The sequence below is a fragment of the Podarcis gaigeae genome, assembly GCF_964106915.1.
Source record: "Podarcis gaigeae genome assembly, chromosome: 3".
In the NCBI taxonomy this organism is placed as follows: Eukaryota; Metazoa; Chordata; class Lepidosauria; order Squamata; family Lacertidae; genus Podarcis; species Podarcis gaigeae.
Window position 1 is genome coordinate 48,982,212 of NC_139680.1, and position 27,384 is coordinate 49,009,595.

Consider the following 27,384-nt stretch of genomic DNA (forward strand, 5'->3'; position numbering starts at 1 on the left):
CTTTGGGAAAGGAAAGGCTGAGTCTGAGGCTGAGTCTTATTGTCTAGCTGGCCCACAGCTGTTTGACTTCACCTCCAGAGGTGCACTCCATTGTCTCTGAAGACCAACGGATGCCAGCAACAACAAAACGAAACGAAACGTATTTATTAAAAATAGGGTGAGTTTCCTAAATTGCAATTCCAGTAGTTTCAAAAGGAGATAAGAATGGCAAGTCTTTTAAATACTAAGAAATAAAGATTATCTGTTTCAGCAGAAAAAAATAAAGAGTTCTTCCAGTGAGGTGAATTTCATAAGCAGGTTTCCTCTTATCAATTCTCATTGGTTAAGCAATAATGCTTGTTCTCTGCTTAAAAGCCATAAAGAGGTCTACAGTGCCGCTGTTTGTGTGCACAGAGGAACCACATAAAGCAGTCCCTGGGATGAATATTGCCACCTGGAGAGTCATTCATGTGCAGGGCTAATCAAATTGATAAATGGCTTCTTCACATCACTGCAAATGGCTTTAAAAAGGAGATCTGAAATAATGGGGGTGAGGCAGAGAAATAATCAGTTTATCCGCATGTCAAGTCACACTACAAATAAGGGGTAGTTCATATATCTTAGCTATAATGGCTACTCTGATCCAGGGCGAGTGTGACTCTCTGGAATCCTCACCCGATTGTAAGGCACAGTTACTGATCTGTTCTGGACGGGAGCTGCTTTCCTATGCGCTTATCTCTACACAACAAATTTATGCTTGTGTTTATGCCAATCCAACTGTTTTGGCATCCATAAAAGAAATTTATTGTTATCTTAACAGAGTAGTTGTGACTTCAATGCAGGGATGTAGCATAAACCATTCATAACACAAAGTAACTTCATAAGAGCAAAAATGTAGCATGACAATTGAGCAACAACCATAGCTTTATTAAATAAGAGCAAAAATGTTGTATGACCATTCAGTCAGCTGTCCAAATCTGTTGACTGTCATACACCCTACCAGTCACATGGCTCACTCTGATTCTAGTCTTCTAAAAGTACTAATAATTTTGTGTTGTGGTTATAAGCATAGCAGCTGTCTTATTTTTCTTCTCCCTGTAGCAGCCCTGCCACCACTACCATACAGGTAGGGACCCTCCAGGGCAGATTTTCAGGCTGTGCAAAGGTGGAAGAGAGAGAAGGGACTCTGAAACTCCCATTCCACAAGTAAACCTTCCATTGTGGAAGCAGGCTGCCACAACTGAATCTCGCCCAATATATTTCATTTGCAAAGTGCCTAAGAAACTAAGCCCAGTTCACAATACCTACAAGGACAGCCCTGCCCAATAGGTTTGCAGTTTAGTGTAGGCGGTGGCAATAACTTCAGTGCAAAAGCACTGCTTAGTTGAAGGTGCTGGGAATTCATTTAGTCTCTCCAACCAGAAATGGTGCCCTGGGATGGTGGGATGATTCTTAAGTTAGTCTGGGTGCGTAGCAATTATGAGATGGACAATTTTCCACCCACCTACTGTATAATACACTGAGCTTCAGAGTTTTACACTACATTTGATTGTGGTTTTGTATCTTGATTTTATTCTGTGAACTGCCCTGAGACCCCTGGGTATAGGGCGGTATATTATTAATACTATACTGGGTATAGGGCGGTATATTATTAACCCTAGCCTAGACCAACTCTGCCCACACAATGTGGCCATTGTATCTTCCTGACCAGAAAAGAGTTGTAAGAGGGCTTCGTGTTGAGTCTTGCTTGCGCAACAAATGGGTTATGCGTATGATTCAGTTCTGTTCTTTGGTGGGAACCTGCTCATCAATCCTGGCTTATTCCTTAGCCCTGACCCCGGCCTTCCTCTGCTTTTACTCTTAGGTCTTGACTTCTAGTCTGTCCCATGACCATTGGCTCATGCAACACTGTTGCCCATGGCCCAGCCCTGACAATACAAATACGCAAATACTACAAATTGTAGATAGCTTCTGGGCAAGTAACAGATGCATCTTAGATGGGGAAATTGAAGTCCTCCCTATATTTTGGATTGCAGTCCGCAAATTCCTATTCATCCCTGGTCACTGGAAATGCTGACTAGAACTGATGGGATTTGGAGCCCAGTTACATCTGGAGAGCCAATTATTCCCCATGCCTGTTCTAACACACCCTATGCTGACATGAAAACTTTAACCAGGAGTGTATACATTTTCAGCTACAGATCAGTATAATACTACCATACAGTGATTTTCTTCGGGGGAGGGGAGGCGCCGGTACTGTGTACCCTTGGGTGCCCCCAGAAAAACCACTTCTACTATACATGATTAGACTAATATCAATTTGAAATTGTTGTTTTTATTGTTGATGCTTTTCTTAATTTTTTTTATTGTTTCAGGGGAAATGATTCATAAATGAAATGAAACAAATAATCTCTCCAATTACAAGCAAGATTCCTGTGTCTTTAACATCTGTGACAGGCAGAGGTTCCATAGAGGAAGCTTTCCCACTAATGCAACTATTAAAATCACATAGCTACTGAGGAGTCCTTCCATATTTTTTAAAAAGGTAACCTCTGTACCCTGAAATAAAAGATCCAGTTAATGGAACAAACTGAGGTTTGATGTTACATGCTTTATACCTATAATTTCAGGTTCCCACTAGAATCTACTGTCAATGGCCTTTTTAGTCACAATGGACTTTAGTCACTGCTCATGCACTGGTACTCCTGAAACTGGCGTGCAATACCTGTGACTATATTATAGTGGTCCTTGATACTCTGTTACTGTTTGATCCCCAATAGATGCAGGCAAGCATAGCAGTTAACAGCGTGCTAGCTTGGTCTTAGATTCAGTGGTTTATTCTGTTTTGAGTACTGATGCAAAACACCACATGTACAAAGAATACATTGAATGATTTTTACTGTTTGAACTCAAAAAGTATCCCCACTCCTTCTGCCTTGGTTTTTTAACACAAACACACAGCTCCTTTGTCAAAAGGCAAGATAAAGAGAATGAACATCATTGAACTCAATGGGATTTACCGTCTAATCCTATGCACTCAGAAGTAACGCTCCAATCTTATGCATAGGAACAAATCCCATAAAACTCATTGAAACTGTAATCAACCCCCCCCCCCAAATCCCATAATTCGCTGTGCATGTAATACGTGGAATTAACTTCCTGTGGCTTTTCTGCTCTCAGATCTTCAGCATTCAGAATGATGTTTTAGACCAGGAATGTGGATCAAGAACCATTCTTCCCCCCGCCCCATCAAGGGCTGCATTCTTTCAGGGGGAATCTGTTGGCAGTTGCATGCTTGCTGTGGATGGAGGAGCAGCCAAAAGTGGGTGAGCCACCATCTTTTTTTAATGGTTTCATCATGTAGCAACCATGTCTTCTCTTTCCTTCACTCTGTCACACACAATATGGAAGAGGAAGTTTTCTCCACATGGTTGCCTGGAGAGGAAGAGGCCAGAGGCCTTCAGGTCACCTGCCCCTGAATTAGACACTAAAAAAAATATATGCATGTGGTGTCATTTGGAACTAGCGCTGCCTCCAAACTCTTAAGTAATATCTGCAATTTTGAAGAATTGCATAGAAATCAAAGGTATCACCATGCTGCAGTGATCAGAGAAGCCTCTGCCCAAATATTGCCTTTTACTCAATTTTTCAGATGGGAAGTAATGGTCCAGTCCTCCACTCTCTGAAAGCACCTTTTAGTGGCTTGTCTGTTCAGGGGTGCATAGTCTCCAAATCTGCTCCGCAAACAGAAGACACAGTTCAGCGGCAATAGCAAGCTGATACTGGATTAGTGATCAACTTCTGTGCTTTTAGTTTCGAGTAAGTGGGATGCAGCAGACCAATGGCCTTTTTCTAGTTTAATTACAGGGAGTAATGAAATCCCATCTCTCAGATATTAATGCATGTACTCAGTGGGATTGCTGCATTTGCTTTACACATACAGATGCATTAACACTTTGATTTAATGTTGGCGGCTCTGTATAATATTGTTCAGGCATAATGTACAGGCTCCTTGCTCATTTGCCAGGTCTGGGCTGGTGACTAGAGCGTTGGAAGAAGAATATTGTCTATATATTTTATCTACTTTTTTTTTAAGTGTAGCAAATGTCTGTGAACAGAGCAGCCTCTGTTTTGCATGCTTTTTGTGTCATAGGTGGCTGGGCTGATTGTTTTAGCTTAAGTCAATCAGTAGCTGAAATTTCGTTTCTGCATCACCTTTTACTACAGAGGATGAAGGGGAATTCATGTCCCAAGAGTAGTTTGTACAGGAAAGCAGGATGTGGTCTTAATATTTTATTAATCTCCAAGGAGGAAATTAAGGAGAAGCATAAGTGCTCAGTTACTAGAACCGGATGGTATTTAGCAGAATACTCTGCTTGTAATCCTGTTTGTGGGGGAGGTTCTAGTACACACAAGATTTTCCCGAGTGCACTTTTACTGCCCAATTCTTACAACGGAAGAAATCCTTATGCTTCCGTCTCTCTATCCTTAGTAGCCTTGAAGCTTTTGAAGGAGGCTTACCTACTGCTTAGGAAAATTCATTGTTGTTGTAGGATTAATATTTCCATTTCCAGTGCATGTTCTGACAGCTTTATATTCCAGTGTAAAAAAGAATGCCAAATGCAGATAGGTGGGCAAGAATTTTGTGTGCCAGATGACATAAAAGTAATCTGATAATTTGCAAAGTTAGGCATTTCAGGCATAAAAATAGGTATTTAACCATAATAAATACAGCTAAATTTATTACTTTTTATATAACATAGTATATTTACTGAATACTTGAACTAGTATGACTCTTTGTAACTTTTCCTATTCTGAAAGTAAGCTATTAAAATGTTTAAATGTAGGGTAGTCTCTGCCCCCCCAATTATTTCCAATCTGACATCTGTAATAATTCTTCTGTCATAAAGCTGAAATTGTTTTATTTTCCCTGTTAACTTTTTCAGGAGTACAAGTTCACTCCTTTTCACAGCTGTGACTAGCGTGATATGAAAGTCAGAAAAAGCATTTGATTCAATCTAACTCATGCTTCTTATGACTAATATTTTGAAACCAACTTGCATGATACTTATTGGGGGGGTCCCTTTAAAACATGAAATGTGCATGATCCACACAAATACATAAAATTTGATAAGTATATTGGGAAAACGTCTCAACTAGATTTCGTACCATAGCCTGGTGACCACAATTTGGTAATAAAGGACCACTAAAAGTCCCTTTACATTGTTTGGGACTACTTTGCAGGTCTAGCAATGAAGTGGGGCAGTTTCATGGTTGCCACAAAACCCCTTAGGCATGAGGGTGGAATATGCTGCTGTTCAGATGGGTGACAACTCGGCTATGCTGGTTGGTGCTGCAGAGTTGAGTCCAAAAAGATTCCCTCAGAGCACCTCAACATGGATGGTACAAGTCCTACAGCAGATTAAGTCAAGGATACTGTTGAGGATGCTTAAGAATGTGGTTGTGCATTACAACAGGACAGAACAAATTCCCTATGCTGCTAGTGTTTCATATTAGCTGGCGGATAAAGAAGAGGTCTAAAGAAATGCAGGTATGTAATATGTATTTATTGTTTTATTGTACAGAAAAATTAAATCTCTCTCATATATACGCTTTTCAAAAAGCTTTATTCCAGTTAGTAACATTGTGCCATATGTGCAGGGTCAATATAGCAGTGAATTATAGCTGCATCACACTATAAACATGTATAGTCTAGTTCAGTCACATTCATTTTTTAAAACAATAACAACCATACTGGAAAGCAGTATTTCTCTGAAGGATCAATCCAGCAAAGGTGCAATTCTAGCTACTTTACATAAACACCTACAAGTGCGAATAAGCCAGCTCCTGATGACCATGGGGTTATTTGAAAAACTGGAGAAGAGATATCAACTGCACTTCCTGGCCCTCAAAATCGTCAGTTACATAAGGTATGTATAGTCTAGTAAATATTTGTATGGTGCAATCCTATAGTCCCTGGGTGGGTAGTCCCTGGGACCAAGGAATCTTGTAGATCTCCCTCATGCCTGTAGCCACTGTTATTCAATCATTGCCTGTGTTCCAATAGGTAAAGGCAAAAAACAAAAACAAAAAAAATGTTACGAGGGAGAATTGGAGGTAGTTTGGGGTCTGCTGGATGCAAAATGCTGCTGTTTTCTGGATCCATTTCTGAAATAGAGCTGAAAGTTTGCCAGCCCTGCCTAGGGATAGTATGGTTATTTTCTTCCTACTGGGACTAATGGGTATGGATTTTTAAAAAACAACATGCCAGCAGAGAGTTGGGGGGGGGGGAGAACTCCCTCTTTTCCTGCTGGCAGAAGTCCAGCAGGACTGTGGTTTGCCCACTACTTCTCCCCTCCCATGTAAGAGTTATTTGCTATTTAAATGAGGTTCTCTTTCCAGAGACTTCTGCTAATGACATCCCACTCTTGTAGCCTTTTCATTATGATGCTTGCAATTAACAAATGTGTGCAACAGCCAACTTAGAAAAACCACAGAGATGACATTCAACAAATGAGCTAAAATTATATACTTCCATTATTTCATTGGTAGTTAAGCACATCCATAATTTTTCCAGTTTTAATCTATGGAAGTGTTTAATTTGGGATGAAGAAATCTCTGTATTACCATAAATATATATCCAATGCAGCTGGAATCGAAATAAAAAAGGCACTGTGTTATTCTCTCCATCAGCATTTATGCCACAGATTACTATTTACCATTACTGCCAATAATTCTATGTTTATGCAAAGCCCAATGAAAAAGCAGCATTGGATGTATTCCATTCTTAGAAAAGCAGTGTAATGTAAGCACATATCAAACATTGATGTACATAATGAAGTACAACCTACAGCAGTGATAGAAAACTTTGTGGGCCTCCAGATATTGGAGAACGAATTTGCCTTAGTGTGGTGAATATAATGGGGAATTGTTGTTCAACAACAATATGCAGGGGAACAGATTCCCCACCACTGGCCAACATCCCATTGAGGTCAATGGCAAACGCCCACTGATTTTAATGATTTGAGACTAATTCAAGCACTGTGACTCTGCCCTACCACATGAAATGCTGGTGCATTTACCCAAAAGAACAGCACAAATATATTTCGTTGCAATAGTATTTTGAATTACTAATACTTCAGGTCTTGTGTCCAGTTATAATAGACATCACATTATAGAACCATTCATAAACATTACACATGGCTGAAAGGGAAAAAATGTGGTTACAATTACGTTATCCTTAGGACTGCAACATTATTTGTACCAGTTCACAAAGAATGTGCCATGATTAAGAATACAGTCATACTTTGGAAGTCAAACGGAATCTGTTCCAGAAGTCCATCTGACTTCCAAAGCATGGCTTCTGATTGGCTGCAGGAAGCTCCTGCAGCCAACGGAAGCTGCGGAAGCCCCGTCTGACATTTGTATTCCAAAGAACGTCCGCAAACCAGAACACTCACTTCTGGGTTTGCAGTGTTCGGGAGCCAAAATGTCTGAGTGCCAAACCTGCACATCAGCACAAAATGGGAGATAGGAGAATGTGGAGCAACTCCTGTATCCCTCCTACAAATAGACATACAGTGCGATTGTGACACACATCACAATAGATTGATTACATATTTCAGCTCTGACTGTGCTCAGTCTTAATATTATTAGGCAGGGCTGGCGAAGATGGGAGTGGCCTCAGCCCAGATGACTGCTTTCCCCCTACTGACCCAACAGGTGGCCTAGGTGGGTGTAGGACCCTGTACCTTTGCAAGTGCAGCAGCAACAGCCGATTCTTGCGCTTCCAGGTCCCACAAATGTGAGGTCAAAAGAAGGCTCAAGTGTCAAGGTTATCTGTGTATCAGTACTGCATTTATTGCCTTAAAAGCAAAAATAAAAAAAACCAGTTTTTAATGGCACAGCTGAATCAATTTGATTTGTTGGAACATAAACCGAAAACCAAAGTTTGACACCTTGTTTAAAACCCCATTTCCAGACACATTTGCTCCAGTCCAACTATCCACTGAAGCTGTGAGGACTTTCCCATTCACTTCAAAAGAGAAGCCATTCCTGTGCAGACGGTTCCATTACAAGCACAGACCTTTCTACACTTTTTTCTACACTACTATTGCTTCAAACGGGGCATTCTACTCCAATCACACAAAGCTCCAGAATGGGGCTTCAAGTCCCACTAAAACCAGCATTATTTATTTTTCAGGTAATATGGTTAAGGGTTTCACTCAGTCTTTTTTCTGGCATCTCTGTGTGTGGCCAAATATACATATGTATTTTTAAAAATAAAAAAGTAACCTTATGAGTTTTGGCAAGTTTTCCGTGACTGCTACACTTGTAGTTCATCGAAATTCCGCTCAGCAAGATCACTACTAAACTTTAGTTGATTTGACTGATGGGGGATGAAAGACATCATCTTCCACACTTTCTTCAATTGGTTTCATTTTTGCTGATGTTCTTAGACAAGGAGATGGCTGACCTGTCAACCGTGAAAAAAGGAAATAACTTTAAAATAAATTATTACACTTCAAAAAGGAAACAAAAACCAGCACCTCCTCCCACCAATATTCTAAGAAAGAAGGTATGTGTCCTTTCAAGGAAATGGAGTGTTTTGGTTTAAATCTGAACATGCTGGTTTAGAGGGAATACTGGTGCCAGCCAGGCAAACAATAAAAAACAGAATTACTTAGTGCCATCTATGGTTCATTTTCAGTATGGTTCATTTTCAGTTCATGCTCATCTTGAGCAGTACTATTAAGGATGTGAGCACTTTCTCAGTCTTTTGGAATCTAAAATGCATGTAATAGGAACATTACTTGGGGAGGGGGGAATATCTTAAAAGGCTGCAAGCATACAAAAACAAAGCATTATATCAGTTCAGTTTGAAAGTAAAGCTGAATGCAAAAAAGCAGAATTATGAAATCCATAGCAGCTAGTGTTACTTCATTCATTCAATTATAAAAAAAATCTATACTCTCTAACCAACAGTAGTTCTTGCTCAGATCGGCACCTAACACAATGGGGCACTGCATCAAAGCTTGCAATAAATATTACAATTCGTGGCCCTTTAAACTACATTGGGAGGGGGGGTACTGTTTTCATTGGGGGGGGGGTACTGTTTTCATTTGTTAGTATGTTATGTAGTTTTGTGTTTCTATATTGTAAAGCACCCTGTGATCCTCAGATAAAGGGTGGTATAGAAGTTTAATAAAGTAAAACCTGCATAGCATTTGATAATTTGCGACCGAATGTAAAAACCGTGGCACATTGAGAAAGATGAGATACAAGATATGAATGATGAGCCTGTGAAGTCTGAACTGCAATGTCCCATTCACACATGAAAATCATTGCTTGATTGCAGTTACTGCACAAGGAGCATGAATGTGAGAACATAATTTTTTTAAAAAAAATCATGGCCAGAACCCACAGACTAACCTCTGAGTGTAATGGTATTTCCCCTTGTGCTAAAGTATTTTCCCCACAACACATCCTCATGACACTTGCAATTGACTAGCTGGAAATGTTGGTTAATGACTCACGAAGGGTTGAGGCAGTGGAAGTCCCACGGAGAAAATGTTGCAAGCCATCTTCGCCATCACTTGAACTAGCCATGCTGTTTCTCATTTGCATCACAGAAAGTTGTGAGCACAAACTGGGCTGTCGATCTATTTTCTGGGATGTCTGTAGAGAAACAAGTTATACCAAATAGTTCATCATTAATAAACCTGAACATTTATTTATTTGCATTTCAGTACCAATCTTGCTACCAAGGAGCTCAGAATGGCAGACATTTCTTCCATTCTCACCATTTTTTTTGCTCACAAAAGCGATTATTGTTTGTATGCCACCCCATACCCATAGATCTCAGGGTGGTTCACAATATAAAAAACAAAATACACAATAAAGACAACCCAATAACACCCCCCCCTTCCACAACACATTTTAAAAGGGCATCAGATGTCAATCAGCCAAAGGCCTGATTAAAGAGGAATATTTTCACCTGGTGCCATTACCTGGGCTAGGCTAAGAACTGGAGAATGATCCCAGGATCACCTGATGAGCTCCATGTCTCTGTGAGGATTTGAAATTGCTTCCTCCTGATCCAAGTCTGACACTCTGCTACATCACTGGAGCTTGCCATGTATGATAGGCCATACATCCATCCCTTTTCCAAGGAACTAGGATCAGCTACTAGCAGGGCTCATTTAAGTAGATCCACCCCCCTCAAGGCTGGCTTTATAGAGTGAGTGTGAGCGTGTGTGTGTGTGTGTGTGTGTGTGTGTGTGTGTGTGTACGTGTACACACACACACACAGCAGGAATTGGAAGATTTGGATAGATGATTTTTTGAGATGCTCTGCTAGTAAGAAGCCTTTAGAGATAATTATTTGTGGAATTCTTACTTTCCACATGTGTATGCTAAATGCCGTTTTCCCGGACACTTGAAAATGGTATGACAGCCATCACTGTGCTCTTAGTAAACTGCACGCTTAACAAGAGTCAACAGTGTGATGCAACAGCAAAAAAAAAAAAAAAGAGCTAATACTACTCTAGGCTGCATCAACAGAATTATAGTGTCTAGATCAAGGGAAGTAATAGTTTCGCTTTATTCTGTCTTGGTCAGACCACACCTTGAATGCTGTGTCCAGCTTTGGACACCACAATTTAAGGAGGATATTAACAGGCTGCAATGTATGCAGAGGACGATGATCAAGATGATCAAAGATCTGGAAACTAAGTCGTAAGTTGAGGGAGTTGGGCACATTTAGCCTGCATAAAAGACAGAGCAGATGATAGCCATCTTCAAATATTTAAAGGGCTGTCACAGGGAAGATTCACTCCTTTGAAAGGTTGGAGGTTTTTAAGTAGGGGTTGGATGAGCATCATTGTTCTGAACCATAAACCCAAACTGGCAGGCTGCTTTGCCGTAAGGCTATACTTTTCTTAATAAAGCACTAGAACTGGCCATTCTGAAGTTTTTGGCATCCTCCTTCAGCAAAACTCCACCCAACCATTGCCACAAGTCCTCCTTTGGGCCTAGAGTTCAGGACAGTCGTGAATGATCTAGCTGAGATTACTGCATTGAAGGGGTTGGGGGCCTTTCCAACTCTACAATTCTATGATACTATTATTCAGAATGTAACAAATATATATAAAAAAGAAGTAGCATAGAAAGGGAATTGAGGACAACAGCTACACAGTTTCCAACAGCAGAGATGAAATCCTTACCTTATCATTTAGTGTTGGATCATTTAATGAGTACAACTTGTTTGTAATATCTTTTCCAATAAGGTACTTAAATATTTCAAAGAGGAATGGTTCAGATTCCAGAAAAAAGGTAAGTCTCTCCCTGGACCAGCATAAAAATTTGCAGTTATCATCAGCAGTAATGGAGACCTGCAAAGAAAGTATATTCATAGAATTAGCACTCCTTTATTGGCTGCCACTGACCACAATGCATTTTAGTTTGGATGTTCAGCAGAAAGAGACTTAACACAAATGTATCAACAGTGGTTTGTCCTTCAAACACTGCACCCACAGTCTGACACAGAATGTGCTTAACAGATAGATCATGGCCAATGGGTTCCCAAAATTTCACAGAAATTTGCAAGGAAAATTCTTCTGACGTTTTGGAAGCCTGCCTTCCAAATCTATTTAATTAAATGCACCCTGAGGACAAATCTATTGCATAAAAGGAATGAAAAAGATGGACACCAATGTCTGGGATTAAACAGGCCAAATTTGAATAAAGGAAAATAGATTAACATGCTATATGCAGGCCCAAAACTTTGCTGTTGTATGTGGTCTTGCTGCTTCTACCGTGGTGGTCATATCAACAACAACAAAAATATATGCACTAATGCAATATTTAAAAATAGCAACCAATTATTATTTTTACTCTCGATATATACCAACAACAATAATATACAGAATGTTAAAAAAGAGAAAACATTAAAATAAAAAAATAAATGAACTTATACATTAATATCACCCTTTTTTGACCCCTTTTTTTACTAGTGCTGCTGTTTGAAATCGACAATAAAATATTAAAACATTACAATGTTTAATTCTCTCGATCTGTTGCACACCATCTTTATGGCTTAGAGAAAGACAGCACCGACAAATTTAAAAACGAACGAACAACATCAGTTTATCAATAGTGTGACAAATGATACAACTGGACCAGTATGAATGCAGAAGTCTGATGGAACCCTACTGATGAGATTGAGATGCATGCATGTAGGATTGCAGCTCAGTTCTAAGGGGTGATTCACACATACACCATCCAGTAAAAGCAAAATGTAGCTCGTTTGCTAAGGTTGACATGCATCCAGCAGATGGCACCAGTGTACTAAGAAAGAAAGAAAGAAAGAAAGACCCCAAGCGAAAGTCCACCCCAGACTCATAGGGAAGAAATGATCAGTGATCCTGACAGGGAAGTGAATTATGAATGTGCTGTCTCCCAAAATATGTTAAAGCAAAATGATCTATGCCCAATATAAAAGCATGCCAGGAGCATGAACCAGTTTTTAATTTGGTGTACATATTTAGTTAAGGTATTCATATACCACCTGCCAAGTAAGCATCTTCAGGTGGGCTACAACAATACAATTTCCATCCCTGCATATATTTAGAAACAGAAATTTGGAAATGTGTACCCGTCAGTCATAAAATGAACATTTTTCATTTCGTGTAAAAATAAATAAATCCAAACTCTGATCCTAAATAAAAGAGATGCTAAGAACTACTCCTTTAAAATTAGGTGGTTTCCTCTCAGCTCAGAACAAATCAATGACCAAAAATAATCTATTAGGAATAGTGTTAAGTATCCCATAACTGGCGTGCTCTGGTCCATGGAGTCACGAAGAGTCGGACACGACTAAACAACAAACAATCCCATAACTTCCTTCCAGTGCAGAGATGAATATATCCTGACAGCTACCTCGTTTTGGCTTTATGCCCAGTTCTTGACTGGAACATATTACATCAATTACCAGTTTTAGACACTGTATCAATCCTCTGCCCTGGCTTTACAATCAAGTAGATACTGCATAGTCATAGTTAAAAACAAGAACTCACTAAAGATCTGCAGCCCCAAAACTGGGTGCTTGGTACCATTTTATGTGTGAAATTCAGCTTGCTCACTTCACAGCAGCCACCTATGGGGAAACTGAGGTATCTTCACAACTTAACTTCCAGATGTACAGTGACTTTGCCTCCAAATATCACATTCTGAGAGACTGCCTTCCTACCGACAGTATACAACACCCACGGGTGGGAAGGTTTTCTCTGAAACTCAACTCCCCTCCCTTGTTTCCTATCTTTACTGCATCTACTTACCATCAAATCAAGTCCCTACTTCTTAAGCCAATACCTACTCTGCTTCCTTTCCCATTGAGCAGCCACTATTCCTCTGGCCTCCCCTTTTACTTAGGAGATGGAGAATTGTCAGCTTTTACACACACACACACACACACACACACACACACACACACACACTGGTACCTCGGGTTACATATGCTTCAGGTTACATACACTTTAGGTTACAGACTCCGCTAACCCAGAAATAGTACCTCATGTTAAGAACTTTGCTTCAGGATGAGAACAGAAGTCGTGCTCCGGCGGCGGCAGCAGGAGGCCCCATTAGCTAAAGTGGTACTTCAGGTTAAGAACAGTTTCAGGTTAAGTACGGACCTCTGGAATGAGGTACCACTGTGTTTGTGTGTGTGTAATTTTTTATGAAATATTTTCTTGGTTTACAAAAGTACATGCCTCGGCTGTTTTTTCAGGTAATACAGTCTTTTCTACAGATCAGTTTTACATTTGTTATGAGACATTAGTGTTGAGTACAGTTTAAGGTCAGGAAGAAAAGGAAGGAGGAGCTGTAGTGGTGAAATTTATATTTACAATTCTCAGTTTTTTATTTAAAAATTGGGGCCTTGGGGTTCAAAATCATTCTAGAATATGGAGGACAGAGTACTATTGCTGCCCTTATTTATCTTCAATGCTTCTTTTGAAGTAGATTAGTGTTCAGATTAACATTAGGCATAAGCCTGTATAGCTCACTTGGCGAGAGTGTGGTACTCATAACACCAAGGTTGCAGTTTCAGTTCCCCTATGGGACAGCTGTGCATTCCTGCAGGGTCCCTTCCAACGCTACAGTTCTATGTTAGTCCCACAACAGATTCATATGATTATCTTATCCAATATTTATTATGGTACTTGTGTTAAACCTTTAGAATCCAAAGAAAGAAACTATATAATTTTACAGCCCTCAACAAGCAATACAACACTGCCACTTTTGCATCTAGAATGATAACGATTATATTCTCCAACATTAACATCTGAAAAGGCTATATGAAAAAGTTAACTCTATAGCACCACATATTTTTTTCATCAAGAATTACATTCACACCCAACAGAACAGTTCCATACCTGGAACTTCTCACCTCGATGCATCTGAGTTGATCGAAATTCAGGAGAATCTATAAAGGCACAGGGGTAAATATTATGCAGAAAATGCCCTCGATAGGAGACCTTCATTCTGATGATAAAAATATGAAAAACAAATGAAAATACCAGAGGCACAACAATTCAGTTCAATTCATACAATAATTTACTGTGTTTAGAACCCTGGAAAGTTGGGATTCAAAAACAAATATGTTTTTGAATATTAGCAGGCTTCTCACTTCAGAAGGTAGACTTGCATATCATGAAGTGCAGGAAAAATGAACTAGACATGGAGAATTATGGGAACTCTATTTCATTAACGGTCACAGAGCAAAACCCTTAACAAACAACATTCCCCAGGATTCTCCATGATTGTTAAAGCGGTATAATATTGCTTTAAATGTGTGGTGTGGGTAGAACTCTGATTTAACACTAAGGTATAGTTAAACAAAGTGAATCAACAACTTAGGAATCATGGTGGCATGAGAGAGTGCTACAGCTCACTGTCACCAAAAAAGTAGGTGAGACGCCAAGAAGCAATTGGCTCAAGCATTGCAGAGATCAGTAAATGTTACTGCTACCTCAAAGCAGTATCTTAAAGCAATGGAGGAAAGCAGCATTGAATTGCTACTGCATACATTCAAATTATTCAAAACGAATGTTATGTATAAAAGAAGACACAAGTTATTGTATATTACAGTCCCTTTCAATTTTCATTTCCACTTTTCCACACTTCAATTATGCCATGAAAAGGACTACTCCTGGTTCAAACTTTTTCAAGCACGTACTTTCCTTTTAACAGGATGCTTAATCGATCGTCCACTGATGTTTTGTCCTCTGCAGCATATGCTTGACCTGTTTTTAGTGTCTGAATGTTGCAGAATTGTCCTGTCAGTCTTTGGAACAACTCTGGAGGCACATGGAGTGGTTCAAACATTCTCTTATACAGACTGTTGAGCTCCTTATCTATCTTTATCTATAACACAAAAAGTAAGTATTTCTTAGCATTGACTCTAAAATATACTTTTTATCCAAAACACACAAACATACAAATCAGTGACAACTTTATTCCAATGTAGCATCAAAGAAACTGACAAATGGGATACATCTAATACTATAGTTATACATATTAGCAGATGTGCTTTTACCATAGAAATTTAAATAATAATATCAGAGTTAGAAGTTGCATTGTATTTTTCTGTGTGTGGAAATACCAGTTTCTTCCAGCCTACATTTAAGCTAGGAAGTGGATGTACACGGGTTAAAATGTTTCAAAGGGCACGGGTGGCACTGTGGTCTAAACCGCTGAGCCTCTTGGGCTTGCTGATTGGAAGGTCAGCAGTTTGAATCCACACGATGGGATGAGCTCCCGTTGCTCTGTCCCAGCTTCTGCCAACAGAGTAGTTCAAAAGCACACCAGTGCAAGTAAATAAATAGGTACCACTGTGGCAGGAAGGTAAATGGCATTTCTGTGTGCTCTGGCTTTCATCACAGTGCTCTGTTGCAGCAGATGCGGTTTAGTCCTGCTGGCCACATGACCCAGAAAGTGATTTCACACTCATGGCTACAAGCAGATGTAACCAATGCAGTAATACAGATATAAATGGCAATAGAATTATATTCTAATAAAACAGGTAATCAGTTCTTTCCTTATTTTCCCAGTTATTTCTCTACCTGTTGTAGCATAGAGCTGGTGAAGCACAGTGACTAAGAGTACAATCCTCTAAACGTTTCCTCAATGGGACCTGCATCTGAGTTCAATGAAACTTGCTTCCATCTAGATGTTTATAGCCGAAGAGACTGACCTACAAATCAGGATGCATTCAGGTCAAATCTCAATTTGGCTGTGAAATAGCTAGGTGACCTTCAACATGTCTCCTTATATCTCCACACACTCCCAACTGCAATAAGGGGGTAAAAAATGTCACAGGGCTAGAGTGAGAAAAGCAAGTTATATGAAGCACTTTGAGCACTCTACAGGTAATGCTCAAAAGCAAAGTACTAATATAATTATTTTGGTTCTTTGCTAAGACGCAGAAGATGGCCAGAGAGCCCTGAAAACAACTTAAAGGCTTGCAAAAGCCAGTCCATTATAAGATGCTGTAGGAAAGAGAAAACAGTGTCTAACATTCTACACTCATTTATGCACCAAAACAGGAAACAGGGTGAGAAAAAAACTGGCTCATATCTAGCTGTGCTCCTGAATCAATAGAGTTACTACCCAGGACACAGTGTCCTACCGTATCTAAAAACATTAGCAGATTGAGCAGAGACCAAATTGGTTTGCAAAGAGAGGAGAAAGTGGGTGTCATGAAGAGCAAAAACAGGAAAGGCTTCAGCACTAGACAAATAAGTATCGGAGGCATAACAGAGGCATAATTCAAGGAAAGAGTTTGTCTGTAGTTTAGATTAATTCTTGCTAATAAATAAGAAAGGAAAAAGAGGTGTGTGCTCTGTGGGGGAAAGAGCTTTGCCCTTGGGTTTAAAGAGAAATGTGAGAATTCATTTGTCATAAAGATGCTAGGAGTCTTGCAAGCTGTCCTGCGCTCTCAATTTTTTGCCAAGTAAAAACCACGTACAGGATTTTCTCCCTTATCCTTACAGTTCATTTAGGTCAAAGTGTTATTTCATGCTTTATTTTCATATTGTTCATTCATGTCACAGAACAGATGCTACAGAACAGCTGTAGAAAGTGCAGTGTGAGAGGACTACTCTAGATGAAAGTTACAGTAGTAAAGGAGCAAATATCATGTACATCTCCATATAAACTGTGTCCATATGCAATGGATCACAGAACTAGAACGACTTTATTAGCAGGAAATAAAAACTATGTAACTTGTACTTTTCAAACAATATCTGAATTGAAACAGAACCATGATTTGAAATTTGAATTTCTCTTAATTTTGCCATGCAATTCTTCAGTCAAGTAAAAATGAATAAATTAAAACTAAGTGTGCATATATATGGAGAGATAGCATTGCAAAAATTGTGCAAAATAGCATAAAATGTGTGTATTAGGAGAAATTAACACTAAAATGCTGGTGAATTTTCACGAGGACTTTTTAAAAAATGCATACTGGCAAGGAAATGTTGAGAACTGAGTATTAGAAAAATGAGAAACAAAAGTGACAGATTTGACCATCCCTACTCAACATTAAAAGCCCCCTTTTAAAGGCTTCTAATAAACTGCACACCAAATTCCTGTTTTCCCATGCCAAAGCTTTAAGTTGCATTGTTGTTCTTCTGATGACATATTCAGCTTAGGAGGGAAGAGAAAAGCCTGAAACACTTTAAGTTTTTGTGCAATGACTGTAAGAATGAGTCATCTAGCTTGCTGTGCTGTTTTCATTTTTTATTTATATATTAAATCAAATCTAACTGGATTAAATGAAACACTCTTAATATTTCAATTTTGATGTGGGTTTTATATTCATCATGAATAACCAAACTGTGAAGGATGTTGGAAAGCAGATGAGCTATTGAGTTACACACACACACACACACACACACACACACACACACACACACACACCCCAAGACAGACAGGAAGAATATTGATAGCCAGAAAGCAAATCCACTGTCTAAAACAGGCAAACAATCACAGTCACATGAGTCTTCAGTCTTTTGAGAGGTAGCTTCAATATTTCATGCCAACATTTCAAGGAGGGAGCTGCAGCCCAAGATAGGAAAAGAGGTGGTAAAGGAACACCTAGCTACTTTAAATGAATTCAGATCTCCTGGGCCTGGTGAGCTGTACCCAAGGGGACTAAAGAAGCTTGCAGATGTAGTGTCAGAGCCTCTGTCTATAATCTTTGAGAATTCTTGGAGAACAGGGGAGGTTCCTGCAGACTGCAGGCAGGCAAATGCTGTTCCCTATCTTCAAAACAAAAGTGGGGGAAGAAGACCCAGGTAACTACCAACCAGTCAACTTGACACTAATACCAGGAAAGGTCCTAGAACAGATAATTATAAATGGTCGGTCTGCGAGCCCTTGGGAAAGGATGCTGTGATTACTAAGATCCAGCATGGGTTTCTCAAAAACAAGTCATGCCAGATGAATCTCTCTCTCTCGTTACAAGTTTGGTGGATCAGGGGAAAGATGTGGACATAGTGTATCTTGATTTCAGTAAGATATTCTTGTAGATAAAGGAACTGTTAGATGGATTTGTAGCTGGTTGGCTGGCTGAACCCAAAGAGTGCCCAAAGGAACTAATAGTTCATCATTCTGGAAAAAAGTTACAAGTGGGGTGCCACTGGATTCTGTCCTGGACCCATTGTTGTTCTATGCCTTTATAAACCACTTGGATAACAGACTTGAGGAGGGGCTCATCAAATTTGCAGATGACACCAAACTGGGAGGGGTAGCTGATGCCACAGAAGACAAAATTGGGATTCAAGGTGACCTTAACAGTTTGGAGAACTGGGCGCAAACTAACAAAATGAATTGTAATAGGGAAATATAGGCAGCAATAACCAGATAGGGGGACATCTGAATTAGACAGTAGTACATATGAAAATGGGTGGCGCTGTGGGTTAAACCACAGAGCCTAGGGCTTGCCGACCAGAAGGTCGGCAGTTCGAATCCCCGCAACGTGAGCCCCTGCCAACCTAGCAGTTCGAACCTAGCAGTTCGAAAGCACATCAATAGGTACCGCTCCGGCGGGAAGGTAAACGGCGTTTCCATGCACTGCTCTGGTTCACCAGAAGCAGCTTAGCCATGCTGGCCACATGACCCGGAAGCTGTCTGCAGACAAACGCTGGCTCCCTCGGCCTATAGAGTGAGATGAGCACACAACCCCAGAGTCTTCTGCGACTGGACCTAATGGTCAAGGGTCCCTTTACCTTTACACGTGAAAAGGTTCTAGGGTCTTAGCAGACCACAAACTTAACATGAGTGCAGCAGCAAAAAAAAAAAATGCTATTCTACAAAAATGCATCAACAGAAGTACAGTACCCTAACCAAGGGAAGTAATAGTCTCACTCTATTGTGCCTTTGTCAGACCACATCTGGTGTACTGAGTCCAGTTCTGAGTGCCACAATTTAAGAAGGATATTGATATGCTGGAATGTGTGCAGAGGAGGGTGACCAAGATGACCAGGAACAGTTGAGGAAATTGGCTGTTTAGCCTGGATAAGAGAACACTGATAGGAGATATGATAGCTACCTTCAAATAGCTAAAGGGCTGTCACATGGAGGATGGATCAAGCTTGCTTTCTCCTGCTCCAGAGGGTAGGATCCAAACAAACGGACTCAAGTTATAAGGAAGGAGATTCCGACTAAACACTAGGAAGAACTTTGTGATGGTAAGTGTTGTTTGACAGTGGAAAGGATTCCCTCAAAAGGCGGTGGACTCTCCTTGAAGGTTTTTTTTAAGCAGAGTTTGGTTGGATGGCTGTCTGTCAGGGATGCTTTAGTTGAGATTTCTGTATTGCAGCGGGTTGGACCCTTGGGATCCTTCCAACTCTGCAATTCCATGATTCTATGCTCCAAATATACCAATTCAAACAATCACAGTAAATGCAACATGGAACAAAACCCTATAAAATTTCATTACATGAAAACATGAGATAACCTTTCTCCCTCCCTCTGCCCTCCCCAAAAGCAAACTCCTTTTCCTTTTTTTTTTAATTAAAGCAACTTCACCAATGTGCAACATGATGGAGAAAGGAAGGGCTTAAACTTTCCCAGTCCAAATCATTCAAGATGGTTCCTTCACCCACCTCATGTTCCAGATGTGGGCTGCTCAATCAAACATGTGTTTAGGATCCAACAAGTGGAGCACAAGCAGGTTTACAAGAACAATTTGGAATGGGACAATAATCTGCAGTGTGCACGCCCCTTCCCACCCAGCAATCTGCTTTTGTTCAGACAACCCCAGAAAAGAAAACCACACATGTATCACTGTAACATATGGTGCCAAAGGGGGCAGGGGGCTGGAGCACTCTCCCTATGACAAAAGGCTAAAATGTTTCAGACTTTTAGTTGGGGGAGGGGGAGCTCTGAACCAGCATGTTCTTAAGAAAGAAATGAGGCTACAGTTAAAAAGAGTTGTATGAAAAATGTAAAGTCTGCATTAGACATTCATTTTTACATGTGGCATAGATAGCAAGAGAGGGCCAAACCAGCTTTTTAGTTTCATACATGACAAAGCAGCAGAACATCAACGCAGGTGCAACACGTAAAGGGAAAGTCAATACTGAGCAACACAGAATCAATTTTAAAAATCTTAAGAGGCTGGAGAACAGTTTCAGTAGGGGCTGCTAGGTTATATTGCTAGGCACTGAAAGATGCACAGTTGCCCTCGAAAACAAAATAGCTGAGGAAACAAGGCACACACATCCCCTTTTATAGAATTAACTGCTTGTCACTGATCCATAGTAACTTAAATTTGGGACTCTGCTATGAAGAAAGAAATTATTTGTTGATGGCTCAAGATAACTTTGAATGACTTACAGCACAGTTGTATCTTCCAACAGGGCTTACTCTCAGAGAAATGTTCATAGCTTTAATCATGTACAAGAAATTTTCCTGCTTATTTCTTAATTGATGCCTTTCAATCATATCTTGTAAAACTAGTTACACTATTACACAGAAAACCATTTCATATTTGATACAACAAAAAGGTCATACAATTCAGTGATCACCAGCACCAGCACAGATTTAAACCAATCTATTTTTCCTGCCGGGGTAACTGGTTTAACAGATGAGTGGAGGAAATACCCAAAGACTTGCTACCCTAGTCATAATGAGCTGGATGCCCTACATGATAAAGAATCAAGTGTCTTGAAAACTGAAAAACAACCACCACTACCATAATGGACACATTGGATTCAAGTTGAACCAAGATGGCAGGTTACACAAATGAAAATTTGGTGGTTGTATACTAAAAAATAAATTTAAAAAATAGGAATTCATAAAGAATTAAAGGCCTCTGTATGAAGGATTTTTGTGTTTTAAAAAACAAATACTTGAAAGCAAAGCTCTTGAGAGTTGTAGAAATGATAATTCATGTATAGCCCATTATAGACTTGTTAGAATCAAGATGGAAGGTTACGGTCCTTTTAAAGTAGCACCTTAGACATTTTATCAATAGTTTAATGCTGATGTACATACCGGTCTTCTCTTATATAGCAAGTATATAAAATGCAAAAGGTTGATAACAAGGAACGTTGTATTCCAGATCATTATATCCACAGCACAACGGAATAGCGTTGCCCAGATGATGAACAGTGTACATCCTGCCAAAAACAAAGTGTGTCAAATGACTATGTATACACACACACATGTGTCCAAAGAACTATGATTCCAACAGAATACTGTGACTGGTTTTCCCCAGCCTCCTCAGTTAGGTATTCCAAGAATAAAAATATTCTGTTTAGTTTACTTCCAAATATTACTATTAATAATAATGCTCCTCCTTAGGGCAATTAAGCTGCAAGTCATACACTGAATGCAATTCCACTGCAACTACAATATAATTTGTGCAGTCATACAGTCATAATCATGTATGGACAATAAGCAAAGCTCTTCACACTAAAAAAAAATCCCAGAACACATAATGGCTGGCAGAAGGTCGCTGTGCATGCCATTTACATGTATGTGTGTCACTAAGTACACTGGAGGTGTACAGGGACCATACAGCTGTTTGTATGTACAGGCCACCTTTCTATTAAAATAATATCTAAAGTGGTTTACAAAAAAATACTACAATATCAGAGACAACTAAAAACATTAATTTAAGACAGAGAATTAAAAAAAAGATGCATTAATACAATCAGTATTGCAGTATTAGGAATTCAATTAAGTAATATACACAGAAACACATAATTACTAAAAGCTATGTAAAATGACAATAGTGTTAGTGGTTCCTGAACCTGTCAGAGAGCATTCTAGAAGCTGGGTGCCACCACTGATGAGGCCCAGTGTACCTTACTAGTGGGGACACTCAACAGATCAGACACACTCTAAATCAATGCTCCCTCACTATGACAACAGAGCAGTCGTGTATGAGCCAGAATTACCTCTTCTGGCTTTAACTCTTCCATGCCTTACTAAACTGTAGAATCCTGTTCTGCACCGCAGATTACTTTTGTATTTCAAAAGCAGTTTGTGTTGTGGTATGGAAGAAGGGGTACTAATATGCAATAAGAAGAAAATCTATTCGGCACATACCATATTTTTCGCCCTATACGACATACTTTTTCCCATCCAAAAATGAAGGGGAAATGTGTGTGTGTCCTATGGGGCGAATGCAGGCTTTCGCTGAAGCCTGGAGAGCGAAAGGGGTCGGTGCGCACCCCTCTCACTCTCCAGGCTTCAGGAAGCTCTCCGCAAGCCTTGGGAGCCTGCGGGAGTTCTCGTCGGGCTCCCTAGGCTTGCGGATAGCAGCCTGGTTCCCCAACCTGGTTTGGAGGCTGGCGGTGGAGAGAAGTGTGCTTCTCCACACCACCAGCCCCACAAGCTCGGGGGACAGTGGGGAGGTGGAGCGCCGCCATCCCGCTGTTCCCTGACCTGGTTTGGGCTTCAAACAGATATCAGCAAGGCGTGGGAGCCCGGCGGGAAGTCGCGCCGGTCTCCCAAGGCTTGCGGAGAGCTGCCTGTTCTGGGGGCTGGGGTCGGGGGAAGCTTGGGCTTCCCCCGCCCCAGCCCCGCGCCTGGGGGGGGGGGAAATAAAATTTCTTTTCTTTATTCCCCCCCCCCCCAAAAAAAAACCTAGGCGCGTCCTATGGGGCGAAAAATACGGTAAAAGCTTTTGTGTATTCCTAAATATTTGTCCTACCTATTATTACCATGGCTCGTAGGACAATCATATGAAGATGGAAAGTGGTTGGAATAACCAATCCAACAGCAAAACAAATATTGGCCAAATGAAACACGAGATGGTGAATCTCTCTCCAGTTTTCACAAAGAGTTTCATTCAAAGGCATAGAGATGGGATTGTTGACATCTGGGTTGAAACTCAAAGGAGTCACCATGATTGAATTTGCTTCTGTAGGATTCATCTTGAAGTTGCCTGTTAAATGTTTTTTTTAAAAAAACAACAACAACAAAACATTAAAATAAGAATTGGAAAATACATCACATAGTTTCACATTTGCAGCTTGAATCAATGTCTTTTTCAACAGATATAAAAGTACTGGAGACCATATTCACAGATGTTAAAAACTATTATATTTAACATTCCGAAATGTTTTTGCGTGTGTGTGTCACTATCACTCTATTTTTAAATAAGAACAAAAGACAACATATGTATCCAAGCTGCTCCAAACTGTTTTGCTATCCACGGCAAAGTATCAGCTTTCTGCATGCATGAAGTGTATGCCAAAGGTGGCTTCTATGCTTTAGATCAGTATTGGCCTGGGATGCTTAAAAATAAAGTGAGTCTCCCTTATCTATCCCACACCTATCAAACTGTCATGTGGCAGCGACATTAAATAGTTCTACTAAATATAGCACTTTACAACGCTTGAGAGGCAAAAGGCTGCACAATTTTTCTGACAGCCAATTTTAAGTGCAGCAGAAACAGGTTTACTTTATCTCCAAACACGACAGAAGGGCAGATAATGCATCTGACCATGGACAGAACTGTCCATGCATGGGCATCAGCAAGGGGCACTTCTTAATTAGATACACAACCAGCCCCTAGTATTGAAGTTGAAAACTTCTTAACAGGGGCATAACTGTTTGCTTCTCTGCACTGTTTAGTTTTAACAGTGGCTTTCTTGGCAGTTCCTATTCAGTTTTAATTACTTTTTCTGGTTTGTATTCATGCTTTTCAACTTGAGCCAAGTACTTTTTATTGCCTGGTAATAATAATGTCAAAATAAAACCAACACATACAAGACAGTGAAGGAAAAGAACACAAATGTAACAACTTACAGGATGGAATATTTTTTACCGTAAGTTGTATTTCCTTTTTTATAATTTGAATTGAGTTTTAATTTTCCTACGTTTCAAATTAAACATTTTACAAACTTTAATATATCCAATGACTTTTCTTCTCCTTCCATGGTTCATATTACATATCATACTTTCTTGCATATTTTACAATAACCATTCAAATAAATTTTCCACTTTCACATCAATCAAATATTGTTTATTCTGTTGAATTTATCTTAATGCTGCCAGTGTTTTCAACTGTGTACAATTATTTCCCATATATTCAATAAATATTTTTCACTCTTCTTTAAATATACTGTACATTCTTCTTGCGCTCTTATTCTGTGGGTTAAACCTGAAAGTTCTGCATATTCTAACATTTTAAGTTGCAAGAACTATATGTAAAATTACCATGCAAGCACAAAGGTGGGGTGGCAGTTAACTATGCAAGAAAGCACATAAAATTAATTTGTCGAAAGTCATGCCCACATTAGATTTTGAATTTTAAAAGCACAGGTGTTCAACAAGACATTGAAAAAGCTTTCAACATTATAAGCGTATCAGAATCCAAACTTCTTTACCTTTAATGAGACTGTAAAATCTGACATGGGCTAGAGTGTAAAATCTTATCACCTGCATTTTATCCTGCACTAATATTTTATTCTTATTTATTTATTGCTATTAATTTATTAGGATTATTTATTTATGCCTATAAACATTTACACATGACACAAATTGGTCAGTACAGGATGAAATACACCTTTAAGGTTGCAGTGCTTACTAGAGAATAAATCTCACTGAATTTCATGCCTAGGCTTGGGCTGCAAGTAGTAGGGTATTTTTGCACAGTAGCACAAGTCACTGAGAAGAGGCAAGCTATATATAACACACCACACACAAAAAAGAATCCTAAGCTCTATCCGGGCACACTGCAAGCATGAAAAGCCTACACACAAGCTCCACTCTGCTTTGCCCTCCAACTCATGGAGGGCAACTGTGTGAAGTGGGGAGGAGTGGGAAAGAGAGATAAACTCTGAACTTTTGGTATCGTGCAATACTGATCCCTGCACAGCATCACAGATAAACAAACCGTTGGGAAAATTCCCCATGGGATACCACTGTTTCCTGAATCACCTGGCTTTGTGCTGCTTCAGAATAAGTGTCCTTATAAATAGCTGATGACCTGTAAACAGACAAAGCAATGCATTAATTCCATTCATTCTTAAAAAAGAAAAAAGACAGTAGCCAAACTCTTGACTCAAAATGAAAACACATTTTATTGTTAATGCAGTTTTGCAGGCTTTCAGTATGCTCTTGTAAAGCGTAACCATAAACATTTGGCAGGGTTATTTCAAGTAGATTGTGACTGCATCTATTTATATAAATTAATTCAGTTTGCATTTATTTTGCATCCTATATTTGCTGGACTTCAAATATAAATACACCGCCTTTCATATACCTGTGAGCGGATACTTATTAAAGAATATATTTGAAATGAAAAGGAGCAACAGCAGGAGTCGTCTCCTCAGTAAGCGACTGAAGGCTTCCAAGGAAACGGGTGGCAGATAAGCCCATATAGCCTGACTGCCAAATTACAGCAGGCTCTCCTCACAAAGGACCGCTGTAAAGAGATAAGCAGACCACCACTTGGGGGTGTCTCCACTGAAATGTCCCTTGACATTCCAGGCTGTGACAGAGCTTTGCACACAAGCGCACCAGAAAGCAGGAAGGCCCTGGCTGGGGACAACAACAGGCGCTCAGCTTAAATGGAGCCAGGCCTCAGAAAAGCTTAGGGCTTCCCCTGAATTTCAAGCATCAGGACTCATTCAAGAAGGTGCTGCAGGAGTAATAAGCAGGAACAACTCAGCATGTGAAGACTGCCTCTCTCAAAGAAAGGAAGCAAAGGGCTCTACACTCCAACTCTTAAACGGCAGCAGTGTGTGTGAGTGAGTGAGTGAGTGAGTGAGTGAGTGAGTGAGTGAGTGAAAGGGGTGACTGAGTACTGAGGGAACCAAAATACAGTATTTTTTTTGCACTTGTCACACTTTGAGCTCACCTCTGGCAGCATATGAATTTGTCCCCCGAGATAGCTCAGTCGGTAAAGCATGAGACATTTAAAATCTCGGGGTTGTGGGTTCCAGCCCCACATTGGGCAAAAGATTCCTGCATTGCAGGGGTTGGACTAGATGACTCTTGGGGTCCCTTTCCAACACTCCAATTCCATTAAGTTACTAAGTTACAGACTAGGCAGGTAGGTGACCTTGCTAAGCTTATCCAGGTCTGGGAAAGAAGCGTCTGCTATGCGCCTTGCGCTCTACGGAGGAAGCGCGGGAAACGGATTCAGCTGCGTCTCTGAGCACGCGCAAAGTGAATTTCTGTCGCCCCTCTAGAAAGACGGCCTGGAATTCCTGCCGTTCTTCGAAAGGGGTTTGCCTGCGCGCGAGAGGGGCGCCCGACTCCCGGGGAAACTTTCTCCTGAGCAAGGGGAGGCGAGCCCGAAAGGCCACCAGGCTGCCGAGAAAACCCCTCGCGGGAGCCTCTCCCGCACCCGCAGCTGCTTAGTCGGCGGACTTGCGAGTAACAGTAACTCCGCCGCCAGAGCGGCCCCTGCAGCGTCCCGCCTCCCGTCGGGGCTGCAGACTTACCTGCCGCTAGCTTCTGAGGCGCCTCCGTCCCGCCGTGAGTCTCCTTCGGCGACAGTTCCTCCGAGGGCGCCCTCTCTCGCCGAAGGAGTCGAGGCGAAGCACGCGCGAGCCCCCAGGGCGGAGGTTTTGACTAAAATAGGCAGCGGGCAGCAGCCGCCACCAAGTTGCGGGCGGCGCCAGCTCTCCCTTCGCACGCCGCCTGCTGCGACCTCTCGAGAGCGGCGGCGGCAGACGCAGCGCGCAAGCGCCGGGAAGTCGAAGGCACAGCCCCGGGCAGGCGGGCCCTTCCCTCCCTTCGCCGGCTGTTGGACGGCGGGGACTCAGGCAGATGCAAACTGCTCTGTGGCTCCCGCCGTCGGGAGGCGTTTGAAACGAGATTCGGAGTGCCTCTGAACATGGGCCGAGTGTTTCTTTTCAGCACTGAGTAGCAGAG

At 40.7% G+C, this 27,384-nt stretch overlaps 1 protein-coding gene across 2 annotated transcripts; it reads right to left on the reverse strand.

Annotated features, from left to right (window-relative positions):
- Positions 1-235: 235 nt before the first annotated feature.
- On the reverse strand, positions 236-27,384 carry POPDC1 (popeye domain cAMP effector 1). Of its 2 annotated transcripts, XR_014562256.1 has the most exons (10): positions 26,952-27,181; positions 25,441-25,489; positions 23,207-23,440; positions 21,541-21,665; positions 15,215-15,402; positions 14,412-14,520; positions 11,205-11,372; positions 9,516-9,657; positions 8,275-8,455; positions 236-515 (listed from the first exon to the last, which is right to left on the reverse strand). XR_014562256.1 is itself a non-coding variant. In XM_083731438.1 (9 exons), the coding sequence occupies exons 3-9, from the start codon at positions 23,427-23,429 to the stop codon at positions 8,349-8,351; spliced, it is 1,062 nt and encodes a 353-aa protein (XP_083587564.1). In that variant the 5' UTR covers positions 23,430-23,440; positions 25,441-25,489; positions 26,952-27,384; the 3' UTR covers positions 5,526-8,348. The 2 variants fall into 2 exon arrangements, 1 of the variants encoding a protein (XP_083587564.1); XM_083731438.1 differs by lacking the exon at positions 236-515 and having other exon boundaries at positions 5,526-8,455; positions 26,952-27,384.